Source organism: Eublepharis macularius, chromosome 16, assembly GCF_028583425.1.
Source record: "Eublepharis macularius isolate TG4126 chromosome 16, MPM_Emac_v1.0, whole genome shotgun sequence".
Lineage (NCBI taxonomy): Eukaryota > Metazoa > Chordata > Lepidosauria > Squamata > Eublepharidae > Eublepharis > Eublepharis macularius.
In genome coordinates this window covers 7,297,974-7,321,370 of record NC_072805.1, presented here as the reverse complement: position 1 = coordinate 7,321,370, position 23,397 = coordinate 7,297,974, and the positions used below count along the sequence as shown (strand labels likewise).

Sequence of the window (23,397 nt, the reverse complement as noted above, 5' to 3'; positions counted from 1 at the left end):
TGATCCAGCCTGATTCGGGCCAAAATGGGCCCGATTCAGTGCACCTGCGGAGTGCAGGAGCCCTCCTGGGTTGGCTGCGCTCTGTGTGATGACATCACTTCCTGGAAGTGACGTCATTGCATGGCGCTGGTAACGTGCACACCATGCGTACAGGGGGAAGGTAGGTGACATGTCCCCCACCTCCCACTAGAAGGACAGGGGAACCTGGCAAACCGACCCCTTCCCCCACAAATCTGCTGTTGCTGCAGGCCATTTGGTATGAACAAACAGTGAGCATATCAGTCAGTCAGCCAAGTAGACACTAGAGGTGAGGAGGCTTAGTCGCTGTGCCTGCCTGGGAAAGGGGCTGTAGTGCTGCCAAGTAAGTCCTCCTCTTCTAAAGATGGCTTCCAGCCAGGTGTGGTCCAGAATGTAATTGCAGGGGGTCTCCTAGCAAAGGAAGAGGCCAGGCCAAGGGGTACATCTCAAGACTCATAGATTTTGCAAGGATAGTTTCTGACCTCACACAGGGACTGGGCTCAGAGCGCACTCATGTCTTCAGTGGGCCTTTGCTCTTCCTCAGAGGAGTTTCACTTGAGCTTTGATTTAGCGCACTGGCAGTTCCTGACACGCCTCTATTATTTACTCCATAATAACAGTCTCCTAAACTGCATAATTCCTATATTGTCAGGATTTGGCCTTACTCCTTTAAAGCTCATCCACTACCACAGCCTCCCAATTAGTTCTGTACTGAACTCACCTCCTGTGCTGAGGCAGCCACTACTTGCATTAGGGCATGCATTCCAACATGCCTCCTGTTAAAAGCTGCGTGGTACAGAGGAGCAGTTTCTGCATTCAGGTGCACCCTGCCCTGGTTTGGGATGGGCTTCCCTTAGTATTAGTCTGGATGCCTGGAAGATGCAGACCCGTTCCCACTTCCCCTAGTATCTACATCCTTGCAAACAATTTCATGCTCTTTTCCTAAAAAGTGCAAAAAAAATTAAATGTTTTGTGAACTGCCCCCCCTATATGGTGTCCATTTAGAGTTCCCAACTCTGATTTGGGAAACTCCCAGAGATTGAAGGGGGGGGACCTTAGGGAGGGCAGGATTGTGGGAAGTGAGGGGCCTCAGTGGGGTATAATTCCACAGAGTCCATCCTTCAAAGCAGCCAGTTTGCTCTGGAGGAATTGGTCTCTTTGGTCAGAAGACCAGTCTTTGGTCAGGAGATCTTTAGATCCCCCCCTTGGAAGTTGGCAACTGTATATCAGTGCCATAGTTCAGAAGAAATGCTTTCCTCTTTAGTTAATTAACTTAGTTATATGACACCTAGTATAGCTGGGGGAAAGCAGCTTTGGCCCAGTTATCAAAACCAGAATCTAGAATATGGCCTGAAATGAGCTGTGTACTGCTTGAAAAGAACAAAAGAGCAAGAATGTGCTTTTATGCAGCTCATCAAAATGTAGCAGAAAGTCTTGTTCGTTCACTATGGAAGAATAACTTTTAGTTAAGAATCAAATAAGCTTCATCTGCATGTCATTTTGAGTGGTGATGCAATATCTGTGGCTGCGCTCTGGTAATTTCGGTTTCACCACGGCAGGAAGGGGAGAGAGTGAGTCAGTGAGTGCATCTCAGTTGCCAGCCAACCAAAACATTTAGTCCATGTTCACATCACACAATATCCTCCCTGACTGGTGTTTCCCCTGGGCTTAAGGAGAGGCCTCATTCTATACAAGCAGAGATGCTGCTTGCCTGAGGCCTTCTAGCGAGTACTCAGGGTTTCCACCCCCTTCCCCCCCCCCGCCCCGCCACCATTCACCTCACCAGCTGGCGGGAAGGTGTAGGGAGGCTGGCTGGAGCATGCAGCAAAATGTCATGCACACGCTTCGCATGCAAGCACGCAAAAAGAGCCAGCACAGAGGGTACGTTTGGGCGAGGAGAAGGCCCTCAGTGGGGTACGATGCCACAGAAGCCATTTCCTCCAGGGGAACTGATCTCTGTCACCTGGAGATCAGTTGTAATTCCAGGAGATCTCCAGCCACCACTTAGAGGTGAACCATACCTTCATCTCCCGCCAAAAGAATAGGAGAGATGGATGAGTGGAGGATTAGATTTCTTTCTGCGAAAGGATTTCTCTTAAGTAAAAGCAGCTCTTGAGAGACTTATACACAGAATTGCCCATTCACCTGTAAAGCAGTGGAGATAGATATATTTATTGTGGCTTTCTATCCTCTAGAACAAGGAAGTTTTCTCATATTTGCCGGCAATTTGGGAGGGATGATCCCTTGGGCGAAGGTTACAAACCATGAGATTTCATCCAGCGGGGCAAGGAACAAAAAAAATGTACAGGGTGCAAAGTGTTTCCTATGGAAACAAATGTAAATGACATTCTGATTCAGTCATGAGCCTTGATACAGGGATGCTCAAACAGCTTCCAGTTCAGCTTATGTCTTGTTCACAGGTTGTGAACAGGAAGCTGACAACCCATTTGTAGCTGTTCAGCTACTTGCTGCATTGTGTTCCTTCCTAACTTATTGTACATGCACATTCTCACATATCCTGATTTATACAACTCCATCCTTAACTGCTCTGCTCAGACACCAATTATTTAAATAGATGATCAAATAAGGCACAAATTATATAAATCAGTCAAAAAGTAATGGCTATGTTTGAATAGAAGCCTACCCTTCCGTGATGGTCTAAGAGCCAAAACAGACAAGACGTGGAGGACATGTGTCAGTTTCCCACAAGATACCACAGGAAATGTAGTGAGAAGAGGGAGAGCATCTCCTAGCTCCCCTAAAAGCACTCCACAGCCAGAGGGAGCCGAGCGGGTGGGCGGCAGCGAGAGGGAGCCGATTGCACCAGCAACAGTCAGAGGAAGCTGGTAGGGGTGATCGGCTCCTTGTCCCTCTCGCCCCCGCCAGTGCGCTCCTCTTGCTCCCCTAAATGCGCTCAGCAGCCAGAGGGAGTCAAGCGCACTGGTGGTGGCAAGAGGGGCAAGGAGCCTCTCGCCACTGCCAGCTCCCTCTCACTGCCGCCTGCATGCTCGGTTCCCTCTGGCTGAGAAGTGCTTTTAGGGGAGCAAGGGGAGCCTGCAGCCGTGAGAGGGAGCCGAGCGGACTGGATGAGACGCCTAGAGAAAGAACCTCCGCAAGGTTCCACTTCCCATGGAGCCCTGCAGAAAACTGATACGCGTCCTCCACGCGTCAGGCATCTAGTCTGTTTTGGCTCTAAGTAGTCCCCCATGATACTAGTAGCTGCTGATTGGTTTGAATCAGTGGCAATTTTTGTGCATGCGCAGTTTGACAAAAACCCAATGCAGATTTGTTCAGTATTTTGCAATTTTGCAGCATGAGCCCAATACGCTAGGTGATCAGTTCATATTTTTCTGGTACGTCTGAACCCATACGTTTGACTGTCGAACATATTTGTAGCAAATTCATGAACGCATTATGTAGGAAGAGTAAAGAATCTGAACAAATTTGTTAGTGAACAAATAATGCAAATAATGAACAGATAATGCTTAGCGGCATGTCCCTAAAAAAACTGAACATTTGGTGTAGAACAGTGACAACATCTGAAGAGCTCAAATGCGAGGAAGCAAGAAGCTTGGCAATAGAGCAGTTTGGAAAAACGTGTTATAAACCGTAGGCTTGAACGTGGCTTATAGTAGCTAAACCTCACCGTGAGATTATCCAAGTGTCTCTAAGGAGCACCAGGCATCACTTCCTCCACAGTGTGGCTATTTTAATCTGAAGGTCTGCTTCTGACTCTGTAAATAGATAAATCACACAGGGTGTTAAATGTTAGATATGCTGCATTCCACATGACTACTTGCATTACTCTCTCCTGCCTGCAGTTACACTAAAATTTTCACATTCTTAAAGAGTATCCAAGGCGGACATAGTAAGTCAACTGCTTGAGAAGAATGTAGCCTTTGTGTCTATATTTCCCTTACCGTCTTGAACTTTGACCTTCTTAAGTATGCATTTCTCCCACTGCTGAAACTGGAATAGTCCCAGAGGACTTTGAAGGCAAAAATAAAACTGTTCCAGGGCTAATGGCTTGAGCATGCAATTGAAGTCACTGAAAGCGATGGTTTAGCCATCGATGGATAACTTCAATAATGTATTTATGAGAGACAGTGTGTTGTCGAGGTTTAGGGTTGCCAGGCAGGGCCCAGCAACTGGCAGGTGGACTTATTGGGGGAGATGGCTGACTACCTAATGATGTCACTGGTGACACGCTGACATCACTTCCTGTGTGCCTGCAAGTGATGTCAGTGCATTACCAGGGGTTTAACCATAGAGTTTCCCCCAAATGCTAGTGCATCCCTGGTGTCCCCCAGTGATGTGCTAACTTCTCTTCTGGGCCCACAGGGAGTGATGTCAGTGTGTCAGATTGTGCATCAGATCTCCTCCTTTTCCCACTGCCAGCCAGTTCAGCAACAACGGGAAGCACCCACTGGTGGTGGGGATTTCCTACCTCCACTTGGGGGGCATGGCAGCCCTGTAGTGGTTAGAGTGCTGGACTAGCATTTGGGAGATCAGGTTCAAACCCCCATTCTGCCATGGGAGTTTGCTGGGTGAGCTTGGACCAATCACACACCCTCAGACCTACCTCACAGGATTGTTGTGAGGACAAAATGGAGGAGAGGAGAACAATGTAAGCTGCTTGGGTCACGACTGGGGAGAATAGTGGGGTATAAATGAAATAAATTACATACTACGAATAGCTAGTATGAAGTCTGGTAACTACTCTGGTTGGACTCAGAAGTCCATGTTTCTTTTGTGGTTTTTGCATGCTTATGATGAAAGTCTATAATCAATCTCTTGATCACATTATTGACATTTTATAGAAAAAATGGTGTCAAAATTGATGCCTTTTGTTTAGAGTTTTGTTGTTAAAATAGCGTTTTAATTTTATTTTAATTTTCTAATGCTGCAGCTGCTGGCTATTTCTTTGCTGGGGTGATAAATCAGAATGGATGACTGTTGTCTGAATACATGTTAATTGTCAGGAGATAAAGGGAGCTCGCAGACTCAGCGCGGCCTGGATTGCTACCGAGGGCGAGGCTGAGGTGGAGGCGAGGTCCAGTGCTGGAAGAGAAGAAGCGGCAGGAAGCCTCTTCCGAGAGCGACAATATGGTTGGCGCCATTCCAGAGGCAGCCGGCAGGAGCAGGACACTTTGTTAGGAGACGCTTTGTTAATTGTTAGGAGATAATCCCTGGTCTTTTTAGTTAACTTGAAAAAGGTGACTGCTCTCAACTGACAAGATGGAACAGTGCATCTATATGAGAAGACACCTATATTTGTACTCCAAAGAAAGTTACACCGTTGGAGCCTCAAAGATAAAATACATATTTAAAGTGGAACTTGGAACCAGTTTATAACTTAAATGGCCCAGTGGTTTGAATAATAAGAGTAATTGGATGAGAACAGAAGCAAACAAAGGGGCAAATCATATTTATCATTGGAAAGGGAATTAAACAAACACTTTTATATTAAAAGCAAATGACTTCTTCCACACATGCATCTTGTCAAAGCAGACATAAAGCAGATGTTAAACAGTCATAAAATAGGGGAAAGAACCCACTGAAATCAAGAAAAACTTAAAAGAAAATAGACAAGAAAACAGTGGACTTGCCAAACATGAAACTTAAAAGAACAAAACATGGATTTATTTAAATATGTATATACCATGTCTTCAGAGACCTGCTTGAGCTGGCTCACAAAATAAAGGGTAAAATCATAAAATAATTTAAATTACTAACCATTAAAAATCAGCAATAAAGCCCAGAAGCGTAAAACAGAAGTGCGTATATTCGACCATTCTCAGCTGTGGAAGTGTAGGGTTTTGCCTTCACTCAGTTGCAGGATCCCATTTCGGGTCCGTTCATTGTCTCTAATCACAACCATTGTCAGCAATTTATTGTCTGTGGCAGCATTAGCATCTGTTCCACCACTCTGCTCAGCAAAGTTTGACGCTACCTAGGCTGGAGAAAGGTTTCTGTTCAGTATGAGGAATTTCTCCTTGGCTCTGGGGAATACCTGGTTGAAGAAAACTTCTGTCGTTTTACCAACTGTGAGGCAGGGCAGGGCAGGGCAGAAGAATGTGTGCTTCCTAAATATCTCCTGGGAAGCAGCTGTTAAAAATTACATTGAATCACTTTCAGCCAAGAAACTGGGTCTCCTTCCAACTGCAGTAATGTGGATGCTTGATGGTCAAGGTTGAGTATATTCCATCTGGAGTGTGGCTAGAGATAAGCCAGATGTGCTTGCCTGCTGTGCAAATGTGGTCTAAAATGCAAGACCCAGAGAAGATTAATCAGGAAATTACAATATTCAAGGGACTGCGCTTCATTACCATATATTGCAACGTACTTGGCATGTTTTTCCCCTTCCCTTCAAAAACTGATATGAAGTTCCAAGGTTCATAAAGTCAGATCCTTGAAGAGACTCTGGAATTGCAAGTCTGAAAGTATTAAAACTGGGCCCAATTAAACTTATTAACATATTTATAGTTGACTAGACCTCCGTAAACTAGTCGGAGGGTAGCAGAGTTGCATCACTTGCAGGGACTGCCCCATGGAGCTGCTGCTTGCAGTGTTGCAAATTCAACATGCAGCCGTGTCAGTAACATGATTTCTCGAACGGAGCCCATAGTGGCTCCAAAGTGCAGTCTGAAGAAGCGAAAATGGTGTGGAGGAAGGTTCCACCACTTCCATCCATGTACTGCAGTCTTAAGAAGAAAAGGGCATGTAGGCGTCTGAGAGGCACAATATTTGATTGAACATCTGGCACAAAGTCCTCATGTCATCTGCCAAGCATCATAGGGGTCTTGTGATGTGTGAAGTGGCTCCTGGTTTATCTCATTTGGCCATGCCCACTCTGGCCTTGGCTCTGTAAAGTATCAGGCAAAGGTGTGTTCCTGGAGAGGATTTAATTGGAGATGCCCTGGGAGTGTCTGCATACCTTCATGCTATTGAAATAATCCCTTTCCCAAACAATAGCTGAGAGGAAGCATATCTTGTGTTTCCCAATCTGACTTTTTATCACAAAGTCCGAGGATAAAACCCACCATTACTGTCTAGAGATGCTCAGTGCTGTGGAGATACAAAGGGGGTCGTGTTACTGGAACTGCTTTTAATTGAATGGGGAAATTAGCTAGCAGCCCAGAACTGAAATTAGCGCAGATCTAACCAACTATACAAAGGTCCCTTCTCCGGAAACTCACATGATAAAGAGGCAGGCTACAGATATTCAATTAATAATTACTATATTTACTAATGGTGTGGCGTATGCCTAAACTTACACAAACATACAAGGTTACACACAAGAGCTAAGAAATACAGAGTAGGAAAATTAGAGACGGTTGCATGAGCAGGAACCCCACGATGACAAGGGCATACTCACAATCCTGAGGTGGATCGGAGCTATAGCAGCGAGGTGGTCTAGTGCCAGCACCAGAACCACGGACAGAGAGACAGCAAGGGGGCTGGGATAGGAATGACGTGCCCTATGGTTTGAGGGGCTAGCTTATATACTTTCAAAGTGCCCGGGGGCTGGCGCCCCGTTCAGTGGTTCTCACGACTTAAATCAAAGGATTTGGGGCTGTCAGAATAGCCTTGATTGGGATTTGGTTTCGTTTTCTCAGCCATGTCGGACGCTCCTCTCCGCGGGTCCGGGAGGAAGCGCCCGAGCCCCCTGACCGGGCGGCTGATCTGCAAGGATTAGCCCCCAGGACTCCCAGTTAGGGAGGCAGGGTCCGGGACGCTGCGGGAAGAACCCCCCGAAATCTATGCGGGGGGGAATTGCCCGTTTGTCCCTATGGAGGCCGGCAGAGGTGCGCGGCGCCTTGAGTGCCGCCGGGCAACGAGAAACGGCAAATAAAAGAAACAGGCGGAAGCCTGCAAACAAGCGAATCCCTTCTGTTCTACAAGCGTTTGTGAAGGAGTGGTGGATCTGAAGAAGACTCGCTCTCCCCCTTCGGTGAGTTCCAGAATTTGGCTGGCGCCCCCCCCCCTAAAATGGCTGCAAAGAAGCAAAGTCCCGCTCTGGGTAAGTCAATCTCGGCTACCTTGCAGAAGGGAGAGTCGCTCGAAGAATTGGTGCGCAGGGCGGTGGTGGAAGCCATAAAACCCTTTGTTGACAAGCTGAACGAAACTGATCAAAGGGTGGGCTTAATTGAAAGCGAAGTGAAAACCATTAAGGAAGCAGCGGGGGGGGCAGAGAAGTCTGCTCTGGAAAGTGCGTCACTTGTGAAGGCTACGAAAAAAGAGCTGAAGTTGGTGGAGAACCAGCTGATCGGGCTACAGGTGGAACGAACGCAGACAATTTTGCGCCTCCAAAACGTGAAAGAGGAGGAAAATGAGGATCTGTGGGGTTTGGTCTCGGAACTACTGGCGACACCCGCGAGGACAACTAAAGAAGAGGTCAAAAGCGCCATTTTGGAGGTCCGTCGGGCTTCTTCAAAATATGCAATAAAGCGACAGCTGCCTCGCGAGATCATCATTGACTTTTCATTTAAAAAGATTCGGGACACTATCCTATATAACTCATACAATGCGGATTTGGACTTTATGGGTAATAAAGTCAAGATTTTGAAGGACGTTCCATTTCTAGTCCGGAAAAGACGTTTTAAGTACAAAAAGTTCGTAGCTCTTCTGAGGGACCACGGAATAAAGTACAAATGGTTACTTCCGGAAGGAATATGGTTTGGACATAAAGATCAAGCCTATAAGATATTATCAGAAGATCAACTAAGGGATTTTGAGGAGAAAAACCCGGAATTCCAGTGCACCAAGCAGGAAGAAAGGGAGAAGTCTGAGGGGGGGGGGGAGACGAGCACCGCAGTTGCGGCTGCTCAGAGAGAATTGCGTCTGGGACCCAGAAGGGGGAGGAAAGTTTAATTAGAATTTGGAATGTGTATTCTGTATGATTAACCACTCCATCATTATCTTATTGAGCTTTTTTTTTATTATGGCAGTATGAAGGGAAAACATTGAAGTGTAGTGTTGATTGTAGGTTATCCTCCCTTTTTTTTCCTATTCTCCCCGCCCCTTTCCCTTTTCTCCATTTTTTCCCGTCCCTTGTGATAGTCTTGTGTAGTGTTTTGTATACTGAAAAATAAAAAAATTATTTAAAAAAAAGGAATAGCCTTGATTGGACACTGTTTGAAGTCTGATTGATATCATGACACCTTTTGGGAGAGGGGACAGGGGAAGGAAGGAGATCCGGGCAGTTTGCACGTTAACAGTGCTCATCCTGGTGCCATCAAGTCCGGAGTGCAGAGGTTGCTTTGATGTGCGCTTGTTGATTGCTCTGGCTGACCGGTGCTCAATCTCCATTCTGGATAGGTGTCAAGATATGCAGAGGAGAGCAGAGTTCTCTCGCTGTGTACGTGGTCAGCTCGCTTCTTCGAAATGGCTCCCCAAAGCAGGCAGTTCCTCTGGGTCTCCTGGCTGCCTGGGGACATGATTGCCAGTTGGGCACGGCTAGGGCTTACTAGCAGGCTGCCCGGTAGCGAGGGCAAGCTTGGCATTCAGCCTGTGGAAGGCTCCAGGCGGGGACTGGCCAGGGGGTGCCTAGTCAGGCTCGCTGAAGATTTTCCCTGGCTGGCACCTGACTGCTAGCAGCGTGGCTGGGGCCCAGGATGAAGCAAGCTCTCATGGCAGGCGAGGGAGCAGCGTTTAAGACACAGTCCGTGGTTGGTAGCAGGGCAAAATCACACAGGAGAGTCCAGATATAAGCTTGAGCAGGGCTGTGCCACACAAGGGTCCTGAAAGCAATTGTCCAGGAAACTGACACAGTCTGTTGCAGCATCAGATATGAAACTGACACGTGTATTAGAGGCACATGTGCAAGGCAATCTTTTAGTGTAGAACTCAGACACAGTTCGTGGCTGGCCTCAGGGCAGGAGGGGGGGGCTGCTCAGTAACAATTGTGGGTTTGCTGGCTGTCCCAACTGAACCTTGTTGACTATTTCCAGCGCATGTGTGTGAAACACTTTGTGTGTGTGACTGTAAAATGAAACCCTGCCCTCAAGTCATAGCTGACTAATGGCAACCCCAGGTGGGGTTTTCATGGCAAGAGACTAACAGAGGTGGTTTGCCATGGCCTGCCTCTGCCACCGTGGTCTTCGCTGGAGGTTTTTCATCCCATGACTAACCAAAGCCAATCCTGCTCAGTTTCTGTGATCTGACGAGATCGGGTGCTTCCGGGCTACACATATTCCATAGTTGATATCCAGGTACTGGACTGCTTTGTTCTCAAAAACAAGAGTGCCAGTTCTTTGGGGCGACATCTCTGCTCCATCTAGAGTCGACAGACACACTTCAAACAATGTCACTCGTGCAGGGATTACAACATTCTAGTTTCTGCATGGAAAGCCTGTGACATCAGACTGGTTTCCACATCTTCTGTTTAATGTGGGCAATTCTGCCTTTCAGAAAATGAATGTGAATCCTCCAACGGGACATTGCACATTCTAGTCTGCACGACAGTTCCCATCATCCTTACATCATTTGCTCCTCCTTTCTTAACAGATGCATCGGACAAAGAGAGCTGTGGTTCTTGAAAGCTTATGCTACATTTCTTCATTAACAAAAAGAAGTCAAAGATATTATGTAAAAACATGACTAAGCAGAAACAACAATTGTTAATGGAAACAACGGACTGTGAAGTAACTAGTAAGGTGAAATATTTGGGAGTTGAGCTGACTGCAAAAAATATAGATTTGTTCAAGAATAATTATGAAAAATTATGGACTCAGATAGAGAGAGACTTGATCAAATGGAATAGACTGAATTTGTCATGGTTGGGCAGGATTGCAGCAGTTAAGATGAATGTGTTACCAAGAGTAATGTTTTTGCTACAGACAATACCAATCATCAGAGACTCTAAACAATTTGAAAAATGGCAGAGGAAAATATCAGATTTTGTTTGGGCAGGCAAGAAGCCTCGAGTGAAAGTAAAAGTTCTACAAGATGCAAAGGAAAGAGGCGGAATGCAACTGCCCAACCTGAGACTTTACCATGATGCAATCTGCCTAGTTTGGTTAAAAGAGTGGATGACATTAAAGAATAAGAAACTATTAGCCCTAGAGGGATATAAAAAATTTTTTGGATGGCACGCATACCTATGGCATGACAAAGTAAAGGTCAACTCGATGTTCCTGCATCATTTTGTAAGGAGAAGTTTATATACAATCTGGAAGAAGTACAGAATTTACCTACAAGAAGGAACCCCTTTGTGGGTGGTTCCATACGAGGTGATAGATCCGAGAGCTGTTGATAATGAACAACAATGTTTAACGTACAAAGAAATAACTAAAACTGAAGTGTCTAAACTTAGAATAAAGACGCAAGAGGAACTATCACCGAACTACGATTGGTTCCAGTATAGACAGATCAGAGATTTGTATAACTCGGACTCTGTAAAGGGAGGTATACGAACAGAGAATTCGGAACTAGAGCAGACCCTTTTTAAAGAGGACAAGAAAAGAATATCCAAGGTATACCAAGTACTGTTGAAATGGTATACCGAGGATGAGACAGTTAAAACACAAATGGTGAAATGGGCTATAAATTTTAATAAAGAAATAACAATGGAGGCATGGGAATACTTGTGGAAAACTACAATGAAGACAACGACATGTATTAATATTAAAGAGAACATTTTCAAAATGATCTATCGTTGGTACATGACACCAAAGAAGATTGCGCTAGGAAACTTGAACACTTCTAATAAATGCTGGAAATGTAGAAAGCATGAGGGCTCCCTCTATCATATGTGGTGGTCGTGTGAGGTAGCTAGGCAGTTCTGGGGGGAAATAATAAGAGAAATGAGTGAAATTTTACAGTTTCAAATAAATAAGAACCCAGAACTCCTGCTGCTAAACTTGGGAATGGAGGGAATCCCAGCCCACCATAGGACGTTGATATTTTATATGACTGCAGCAGCTAGACTTTTGTATGCGCAGAAATGGAAAGTACAAGAAGTGCCAACTATTGAAGATTGGATCTACAAATTGCTGTATATGGCTGAAATGGACAAGATGACAAGAAAACTGAGAGATCTGGACTCAGGGCAGTTTAACACAGACTGGGAGAAGCTGAAACAATATCTGGAGAAGAAGTGGGAGGTGGGAGGAAAACTGTGGCAGTTTGAGAACTACTGAAGTACAATAAAAGTATAAAAGAGAGGGGTGACTTTACCGGGGGAGGTAGAGAAATGTGACTTTATAAGCAGTTAGATTAATTAATTGATTGAGATATATATAGATATGTAAAGGTTAATTGATAGAATATTGATAGAGAATAATTAACGGTTTAAACATGAGGATTGAGTAATTAACAATATTTTTTTTTTTACTTGATAAGACTTATATGCACCAAACTGAATGTATAGAAGAGTTAAAATGACTGACTATGTGATGAGTTATATAGAAATACTATAAAAAGAAGAAATGATTAATATAGAGAGAACAAATCAAATTGTTTGATTTAAATGTGGGAAATTTTTATGGTTTATGACATACAGAAATATTCAAAACTGGAAAATGGGATAAATTGTTTATCTAAAGAAGTATAGTTTGGATGTTTAGTAAGTAAAAGAGTTAAAGATGTACTGCTTAATATAATGGAGAATATATATTTGTTTTAGATAGAGGAAATTAATAGAAGTAAGGGAAAAGGGACAGAGGGTGGGAAAGCTGTTGGAAGTCAACAAAAGGGGGGGAAAGGGAGGGGGTTAGAAACGAAAAATTAGGGGATAATTGAATGCAATGTAATGTAAAAATATTAATGTTCTAACCCAATAAAAATTTTACAAAAAAAAAAAGAAAGCTTATGCTACATTAAAGTTAGTTAGTATTAAAGGTGCTACTGGAATCTTTACTATTTTGCAACTACAGACTAACATGGCTAATGCCTCTGAAACTCTGCCTTTCTTGGCTGTTCCCTCAGTGCAAACCATTTTGGGAGGGGATTACAGTCTTTATTCAGACGTCAATAGATAGACCTCAGTAGCTACATGGGGGAAAATGCAAGCTATTCTTGATTAAGAAACAACCATGATCGCTGAGCACTCAATCTGCTATAGGGAGATGCTGTAGCACAGTGGTTAAGTGGTTCGGCTGTGAATCAGTACTCTACTGGTTCAAATCCCACCTACTGCCATGAGCTCAGTGGGTGGCCTTGGGTCAGCCACTCCTCTCAGCCCCAGCTCCCCAGCTGTATAGTGGAGATAATAATAGTACTAACTTATTCACCACTCTGGGTGCGGCACTAATCTATCTAGAAGAGCGGTATATAAGCACAGGTTGTTGTTGTTGTTGTTATATCCTAGCTCATCAGAGTCTGAACCTTAATGGGAGAAGAACATAAAGCTGCCAATGACTTTTCACACAAAACTGAATTTGAAAGTTCCTCCTCAGGCAAAACATCTGAGAAATTTTAAGGGGAGCCAGGAGAATTTTGATAAAATTGGCAGGATGTTGGGCAAAATGTTTTTCATCTCTGTTACGGACCAAGAAGGGTGGGAATTGGCCATATGCATTACTAGGAAGAAGGCCCACTTAGAAGGCAAGGAATGTGAGAACTGTTTTGCTTGGTCTATCTAGTCACCATTCTGTTTTGTGCAGTGGCCAGCCAGACTTCTTCATAATCCCACTATGACAACCACAAATGCTCTGAGAACCATGTAAATCATTCCTACACTAAACCTGCAGGGTAGAAATGGCTGATGGGAACCTGCTTTTACTAAATGCTTTTTTCAGGTTGGGCCAATGGAGGTATATTCGGTCATCCCAATATGTACAGAAGTATGCTGTTGTTTTTAAAATGTATTTTATGTGAATACATTTCTTTTTTGAATAAAAATGCAGTAAAATGCCTTGTTACCTACTTACAGTGCCAGGGCAGGCCACTGTGCAATGGAAAGCAAATACCTGGATGAAATTACTGAGGGTTAGAATGACCCCAAAGCACATGTCTTCAGAGGAGGCTGCTCGCAGTTCTTCTGCAAAGTTTACTGCTGTCCCCTATGCCAAGTCTAGACAGGAGGCACATTTTAGATAAATGACACAGGGGGTGGTCTTCTCTGCGGGTGGGTTGTTCTTCATACTAACCCTTTTGGCTATCAGAACGGTATTCTTCAGCTATCAGAAATTTGAGAAATGATAGCCCCTCCAGTGGCCCATCTGTTGCTTCACCACAGGGGGAGGTAGAATGGGCATGAGTGTGCTGGCCCTACTCCCCACTTACACACAGCCACCAAGTGGTACGTATGGGGCAAACACATGGAAGAAGTGTCTGTAGATACACCTTTCCCCCCATAATCAGCAGCTTTCCAAAAGCAGTATCGCTGATCACGGGGAGAGGCACAGTCATTTGCATAGGGCTACTCTACATGATAAAAAAGCAAAGTACAAAAATACAAAGGGAAACTTATGGTTAATTAGCCATTGTAAAGTTGTATGAAATATTGTCGAAGGCTTTCACGGCCGGAGAACGATGGTTGTTGTGGGCTTTCCGGGCTGTATAGCCGTGGTCTTGGCATTGTAGTTCCTGACGTTTCGCCAGCAGCTGTGGCTGGCATCTTCAGAGGTGTAGCACCAAAAGACAGAGATCTCTCAGTGTCACAGTGTGGAAAAGATGTAGGTCATTTATATCTACTCGGGAGGGGTGGGGTTGAGCTGAGTCATCCTGTAAGAGTTTCCCAGGGTGTGGAATGCTAATGGAGGGAGGCTTCACTGTATCCTGAGGAGGTTCTTTTGCATATGGATTGGTACTTGATGTGCTAATCTTCTCTGCAGGGCTATTGTCGAGTATAGAGTGTTTTGTTAGCCTGGTGTTTTTCAGAACTGGAAACCATGCTCTGTTCATTCTTAAGGTTTCTTCTTTCCTGTTGAAGTTTTGCTTATGCTTGTGAATTTCAATGGCTTCCCTGTGCAGTCTGACAAAGTAGTTGGAAGTGTTGTCCAGTATTTTGGTGTCCTGGAATAAGATACTGTGCCCTGTTTGAGTTAGGCTATGTTCAGCCACTGCTGATTTTTCAGGTTGTCCAAGTCTGCAGTGTCTTTCATGTTCTTTTATTCTTGTCTGGATGCTACACTTTGTGGTCCCGATGTAAACTTGTCCACAGCTGCAGGGTATACGGTATACTCCTGCAGAGGTGAGGGGGTCTCTACAGTCTTTTGCTGATCGTAGCATCTGTTGTATTTTTCGGGTGGGTCTGAATACTGCTTGAAGGTTATGCTTTTTCATAAGCTTTCCCATCTGATCAGTAATTCCTTTGATATATGGCAAAAACACTTTTCCTGTAGGAGTCTGTTTTTCCTTGGTTGTTTGATTCATCCTGGGTTTGATTGCTCTTCGGATTTCATTTCTGGAGTAGCCATTTTCCTGAAGTGCGTGGTTTAGATGATTAATTTCAGGTTTATACTTGACACCAGGCTAACAAAACACTCTGCACCCAACAATAGCCCTGCAGAGAAGACTAGCACATCAAGTACCAATCCATATGCAAAAGAACCTCCTCAGGATATAGTGAAGCCTCCCGCCATTAGCATTCCACACCCTGGGAAACCCTTACAGGATGACTCAGCTCAACCCCACCCCTCCTGAGTAGATATAAATGACCTGCCAACATCTTTTCCACACTGTGACACTGAGAGATCTCTGTCTTTTGGTGCTACACCTCTGAAGATGCCAGCCACAGCTGCTGGCGAAACATCAGGAACTACAATGCCAAGACCACGGCAATACAGCCCGGAAAACCCACAACAAACATTGTATGAAATAAATGAAGGATTGCTATTAATGTCATGTTTTATTTAAAATCTCTTTGTATATGTCTGCCTGGTTTGTTTTGCAGGCTAACAGAAGCACATCGAATAGCTGTCAAAGTCATAAGGAGAATGCAGTATTTTGTAGCCCGGAGGAAATTCCAGGTAATTAATATCCACAGCAATAGAACCAATTATGATGCGTCAGAAAAAATACAGTAAAACATGCAGCCTCCATCTTCCCCCTAGAAGAGGACTGCCAATACCCACATCTATTTGAAATGCATAAAGTCTTTAGCTGAAGAGAAAAGCCACTGGTGAGTTACCTGCTGGAAATGGTAAGGTATGGCCTTGACTGCGTTAACAACGAGAGCTTCACAGGACACCAGGCATTTCCTGCTTGCTTACAGCTTGGGCTCTGAGCAGCTCCACTCCTTTCCTTTTAGCCTCAGTCCTTTTCCCTTACACGCACAATTCTGACCATGGCGGTTATCAGTATTAAACACGGATTCTGCTACAAGTTTGGGCTGCAGGGATATGGCATTCCTATCCCAGTTTGGGGAGAAAGAAACCCTAAAAGAGCAAAGGGAAAATGGCACCCGGGAAGCCACAAGTGGAAGCGAACATGAAACGCTCGATGGCACAATGCCTGTACTGGTCGCTCTGTGCAAAAGCGAAAGTCGCCGTCTTAATTTACAGTTTCCATGTTTCGAGAAGTATGAGTGAATTTGAAAATTGCCTTAAACTCTTATCTCAAACCAAAGCATTTTGTTATTTTAGAATGTCCATAGTTTTTGAAAAGGGAAATCACTGAAGTGCTTGGAATGGGGGAGGAGTCAGCAGAATTTATCCACATTATGAATCTGTAATACTTCAGGTTTATACTTGAAAAGGCAGACCAGCAGCTAAGAGCCTCTGGGCAACTAGTTTTTAATGTATCTCAGTATCTCAGTAATGCACTTCAGGATCTAGAAGTTAACAGCAATGCCAGTTTGAAAGGGGGAAACCTCTAACAGTGAATTCATTTTACAAAGAACTTTTTTTAAAAAAAAACTTTTTCATTTGTTTCAAAAATGAAAACAATCTGGAATCAAAATGAATAAATTAATTTTCTTCATTTTCACTGCTATTGATTTTAATGGGAAATGTTTCTGCTATAACTTCCATCTACTTTGAAAGAAATTTTCAAATTTTATACCCCTTCCCAAAGGAATTGTTCCTTGTAAATTTCAGAGAGACTGCATAAAAGGTCATGGTTTCACAGGCAATTAAAATAGTCTTGTGAATTTTGAAAGCAAATTGGATATATAGCATATAGAAAGCTAGTTATCCCAATTACTATTAAATGTGGAGAAACATTTGTACCCTTAAGGGGATTTTTGTATTCATTCAGAGCCAAGCTACAAGTGACGAATGACACTTGAACGGCAAGTGAACAGACTCACATGTATTCCTCCCTGTTCACTTGCGCTCCACTTGCGCTCCACTTGATCACTGATCACTGATCAAGTGGCGCGCAAGTGGAGCACAAGTAAACAGGGAGGAATACATGTGAGTCTGTTCACTTGCTGTTCAAGTGTCATTCATCGCTTGTAGCTAGACATGGGCACAAACCGCATTACAAACCAAAAAAACCCACGAACCGCCTGATCGTCTGTTCGCGAACTGGCAGTTCGTGAGCATCCATGGCCAACAAACCAGCATTCGTTGGAAGCCCAGTTTGTTGTGTTCACCTGCAGTTTGTGAAGCCAGGCAGTCAGTCACCATCAATCAATTCCCTTGGAAATGGACCTGGGGGGATGCCTGAACTCTGTCTGCACTCCTTCTGTCGCCCTGGAAACCCGAATGGAAGCTCAGTTTGCCTTAATCGGCAGGTCTTCCTTCCAACCATGGAGCTGCAAATTGGTTACAATTGGTTACATGGGAGAAGACACCCGGGGGGAGGGAGGGGGAAGGGGTTATTCTGTAGCCATGGGCACTCCAACCTCATCCTTGCAAACCCTGATACGCAGTTCTGACGGCCAACCCCTTGTACTGGGCCAACATCAACTGGTGGCTCTAATTGTATCGAATGGGAGTTTCCTGGGGGCCTCAAATTGGAGAAGGTATAATCCAAGATCCCTACTGCAATCTTGACCAAACTTGGGTGCTGGCTGGAGGAAAGCCTGCTAAATACTCCTTGGGAATATGGGCTCTCTAAGTCCAATGGGGGCCATTCTGATGCCCACGAACCATGAACCTTGAACCTGTTCGGCAACAGGAAAAGTTCGTTGCAGTTCGCTGGTTCGGGTTCATTGTCGGCACCGAACCATGAACCGCTGGTTCATTAAATTTTTTTGGTTCGTGCCCATATCTACTTGTAGCTTGGCCCTCAGTCACCTAATTTAACAGGAAGTTTTCAATCAGTCATCAAAGTAAACAGGAAGCATTCAATCATCAAAGTAAAACAGACATTTTCTTTTAGTATATCCGGTCAGAGGAAATGGGAGAGTGAGAGATAATCTCATTTCTTGATCCCTATTGTGAAAATGAACATAGAAAACAACCATCAAAACATACCTTGTTTCTAGTTTGCATTTTATCTTTAATTGCAAATAAAACTGGGACCATTTCTCTCTTCTCTCTAAAATTTGACTATAGTGCTCTCTGGAGATTAGGGATTCAATCTTTAAGAAATTAATCCCAATTGGATGAAAAACAAAGACATTACTGGGCTGTACTTAGCCAGTGAGAAAACACTGCTTCAGTAGTTTAATTGAAATGAATTAGATAGTTTACACTCAACATACCAATGATGGACAAATAAAATGATTAATAACAAGCATTACACATATTCCCTCTAGTGACCAGGTTACAGCGCCAAGGTTATTTTCAAACTCCAATGAGGTCAAAATCAACCATGTACACAACTGGTAAGAATTATTAATCAAACTAGTTTATTAACCAAAATACCATAGTATTCTAGCAACAGCAATTAATCAAGTAACAAGCAGACAAATCCCTTTATAATCTCACTCATGGGAATTAAGGATACCAATTGAAAGCTACACGGTGAACCGCCATTCATTTCGGAAGTCGAGCACAAGTCTGGTCCTCTCAGGGGTGGCAGACATCCATGGTCATGCCTAGCTTTGCTCCTGTGGTGTTGGAGGATGTAGCACCAAGCTCTCTCTCTCTAGGTTTCTTCCTCTTTGGATTGCCCTGAGTTCCCAAGGACCAGATGGTCCATGTTTAAAGAAAAATGTTCCTATTGCTTCAGTAAGCAGGTCAGAAGAGCAGTTGCATCCTCCCCCTGCTAATGTCTCTCCTGCTCGTGTTTCAACAACATCATATCCGAGACAAGCTTTCTTTCATGTGAACCTGTGAAGAAAAGGCTCATGCAAGATCCTGCAGTTTCTAACCTCTCCTGTGTATCTTCCCCGACTATGTTTGCATGTTGTTTCAAGTATCGGTTTCTGTGTTGATTCTTACTTTAGGCAAGCTGCTCTCCCGTTATCTAGACATTCATGCAGAGGGACTCCAAGAATGAACTGATCTGTGGCCAGTTTTAACCACAAATTGCTTAATCCATCTCTTGCTTCCAGATACTTACCCAAAGGTCTTCCGGTAACTGTGTCTGCCTAGTTTAACCACAACTTAGCAAATCTTCTTAGCCTGTAGCCTCCATTTATGGCTAGAAATCTCCTTTTTCTCAGCTATAACCTTCGAGCTTTACGATTTCGTAGCCAGGTTCTGCCTTGGTTGTGAAGTGAGGGTTCCTGAATCCTTAAATTCTGAGGTTTCCATGCAGTTATGATTAGCTAGGGTCTGTCACATCCAGATCTGGTTGAAAAATACAATGTGCTTCAGGGCACCAACCCCCCTTCCAACTGCCATAGCAGTAGTTACTACCACATGAGCCAGGCAGGCTGAGGTGGAAGCACTGTGAGTAAATTGGCTGGCTGGGGAGTGGCTGACTGAGTGGAAGAGGGTGGGATTACACTCCCCAAAAGTTGTGTGGGTCCATCCTTACATTTCCTTATAGGAAATCCAAAGTTCATGAATGGTGTCTCCTGAAGGCAAACCTGCCAATTGGATTTTTGAAAGAGAGGATCTCTCCAGTCGAGCGGCTGTTCTTTGCAAGAAAATCCACTTCGCTTGGTTTTCCTCCAGTTGTTTGGAGAGGGGAGGGGGCAAGACTACCATTCCCAGGAGAGCTTGCAGGACCAATCAAGTGCTCTTCACATGTATTCTCTCATATGTTTCCACTCATAGTCCCACAAAAGAGCCTGGCACTTGGGCATGTTATTAAAGGGGAAATGTAAAATATTTTGGAATATAATTTCTGGTGGCAGTAATCTACCCAGAGGGTGTAAGAAGAGGGTTAAAGGCAAAATCTAACTGAAAAGTAAAGGGGGTTGTAACAGCCTGGCTATGAATTTTCAATATTAAAACATAGCCAGGTACTGATCATTGGGAATTGTGTAATTCCCCCCAGAGACAAGTAGAGAAAGCTGGAGGGGGAATAATGGGGACACTGGCTGCCTTTCTCTGTTGTTTCTCCGTGCTTATTTTCTCTCTCCTCCAGAGCTAGTTGCCTCTAAACTTCCCCCTCCCTATGGAAAATTAGTTGCAAAAGGTAAGCACAGCTGATCTGTGTGGAGAGGAAAGCGGCCAGCCATTCTGAGCCCCCTCCGGCTTTCTCTGGCTGCCTGTGGGGAAGCCCTCGGAATTCTCCACTGAGCTTGGCTAACCAGGCACTTGTACTGTTCAGGTTCTTCCTTCAGGCTGCCTTGGGTCACTGTCTTAAAGCACGGCTGTGGTTTATTCTTGATTCTTCTGGTGATTATGCTTTAAAAGAGTTGCTCAGCAAATGTGTGAGAAAAAAAGATGCTAGATTAGTGAGCTTTATTTTGTGCTGTGGTTCTAAGTGTTTGGATAGGCTCAGTCAATTTTTTTTCATCACTAAGCAACATTTTTAGCATGCTACATGAACAAAGGAAGGTTTGGAAAAAATAAACTTTTTTGGATACAAAGAGAATTAATTATTCATTTTGTGGCCTGCATCTTCTCCTTTCCCCTCTTCCCAAAGCTAGAATCTGAGCTATTGTGATTCAGTACAGAAAGCCCCGTTCCTACCCTGATAGGCCTTGGGGAAGGGGTGGGTTTAGCCAGACTGCTCTCAAAGCACCCCTGCCAGTCAATCCAAAGAGTGGTCCTGGCACAGTTGCCCTGCCAGAGAAACAATGGCCTGCTTTTCTCTTGCCAGAAATAGTGATGTGTCAGCGTCTGTAAGCAATGAAGCTGGGAGACAACTTCCCCCCTGCCTGCCCCTGTAAATAAACTTGAAGCCTTTAAAACTGGAAAGTCTAAAACTCCGTTCCTGCCCTCTGAGCACTGAAGAAGACAGTGCACTTCTGTTCCTCTAAGCCCGTATCCTGGTAGGCTCAGGCTGCTGGAGATGGACCAGAATAGCCTGGGTGGCTTTCTAGTTTTGGCTGTTTTATTTTTGCAAAACATGATTTTCCTCCCTTTGCTTTTATCTGCAATTTCTAGGATCCCAGGACTGCTCTCCATGCATGACTACATCATGGAGAGTTTGCTGCATGCTAATGGCTGAGCTGTGGCAGAGTGGAAGCAGACAGCAAGACTAACGAGCTGTTGTCAGCTATTTTTCAATTACCAGATTCAGAAGTGCACCCTCTCCCCTTTCTTCCCCCTCCCTTGAATCACAGCCAAAAGGGAGACCCTTCTCTTTCTCTCTCTCACCCAATCCCCATTGAACTTATTTAGATTCCAAAACAGCAAAGAACAATATTGTCTACACACACATGCGTGCACACCCCTCATTTCTTAATCCATATTCCATTAAGAATAGCATTGCTGTTGGAAACTCTCCAGGATATTTTTTTCTTTTTTGCTCAGCTTCAGCCAGCCTGGGACGGTCTCTGGGTTTTTGGCACCACACAGCTGTGCTATAGCAAATGAAGCCTCCCATTTTTGAGCTGCCTGACTTTTATGTCCTCTCTCAAGGAACAAAAGTGACCATTCTGTGTGGGGCTGGGCTGGGGTCACCACTCTGCCATGCATTCTGCACTACAAGACTTGCTTCATGGAGTGGGCTTATCTGTTGACCGAAAAGATTTAATTGTAGAAACAGGAGCAAAGAAGCCAATTTTTGTCTGCAAATTGGCATCACGGTCTGAGAGAATTTCCGCATGGGCCAGTTTGGTTTCTAAGCAGAGTTTCATACAGTCAGTCTGTTGAGGACCGTTGTGCTATGTGCTGGAGGGACTGGGTGTGAGTATAAGGTATTGTGTATGCAGTGTAGGTCCAAGTATACTAGGGTTGTCATTTGTCCGCCTTCAGCAGGCAATTGATCACTAATCAATACATTTGCCCACCAGTGCTGATTGCCACAGTGGGAGGGAGTGTCAGGGAGAATTGAGTCCAAATCCAGAAATGATTCTAGCTGTATGGTCTTACCATAGAGATTTGGGAGGTTCCTAGAATGCTTATTACCCAAATAGGTGGTCTTCTTGTGAGTTGGGGCAATTAGCACACAAGAAGAAGCAACGAGGTGGGTATAACTAAGTGAGATTTCTCCCCCAATGTACATGAGCATCGCTCCTCTAGAGAGCTCTTAATAAAGACAAGCGGATGTTCAACAGGAATAGTTTTTATTGAAGGGGTAGCAAAAGCAAACACACAAGAAATCACACACAAAATACACACAGAGCTAACTAGAAAACCAGGAAGAAAATGGAGAGTGCAAGGTCGGGTGATATTTATCAGTCTAGAAGATTGGAGATGTCCGTGAGATGAAAGCTTAAGTGACCAACACTTTGCAGCAGGAAGAGAGATGCTCAGAAATGCATCCGAGGGTTGGTGTCGGATCCAAGGACATGCACATAGAACTATGGAGGAGGGTTGCCCAATTATACTGTGGAGCATACCCTGGGGCAGGATGGCATCTTTTGCCCCAAAACAATACCTTAATGGCTGTCTCCAGAGGTGAGACAGTAAAATGGGAAGTATTTGATTAAACTGTCCTGGGTGTTACTAAGGGTAAAAAGGTGATGGATGACTTGCAATGGCTTGAAAAGGTGGGGCTTATCAGATCCCTGAATGGCCCAGATTGGGAGAGTGGTAAGGAAAGAGCATCAGGGTGTGATCTCCAGGAAGTCCCTTTGTCTTAAGATCTTTGTACATCTCCAGGGGTGTGGGGCTGATAGCCAGTCTTGCCTGTGACTCACATGCCAGTAATTTTCCAGCTCCCAGCTGAAGGTTGGCAACCATTTCCTGCCTCACCAAACAGCATTTTTATGTTTAAAACACACGAGGAGAAGGGCTTATCATATAACCATATTCTTAACTTGGTTCCCTATTAGTGTGAGGGTCAAGACTGACTGCTAACAGGTTCAGATGCAATACCCGCACAGACACAATTTTCTCTCACTGCAACAGTCAGCAGGCCAGGCAACCCTAAAGCACACATAGGCAGTGGTCTTCATCATTTTCAGACCTGGGAACCATTGAGCATGGGAACCATTGAGCTGCAAGCCTCTGACAGGAAACCACATGACAAATATGGGAACTCTATGGTAAGTGATCCTCTCAAGTCCCCATGCTGAAGACAGCTGAGGTT

The 23,397-nt window shown here is 44.4% G+C and overlaps 1 protein-coding gene across 1 annotated transcript in view; it reads left to right on the top strand.

The window, feature by feature from the left end:
* LOC129343819 (potassium voltage-gated channel subfamily KQT member 1-like) overlaps positions 1–23,397 on the top strand; it is a 513,626-nt gene that overhangs the window by 301,873 nt on the left and 188,356 nt on the right. Inside the window, exon 13 of the mRNA XM_055000183.1 lies at positions 15,860–15,935. Coding sequence (XP_054856158.1) covers positions 15,860–15,935 — 76 coding nt within the window. The remainder of the gene's footprint in view (positions 1–15,859; positions 15,936–23,397) is intronic.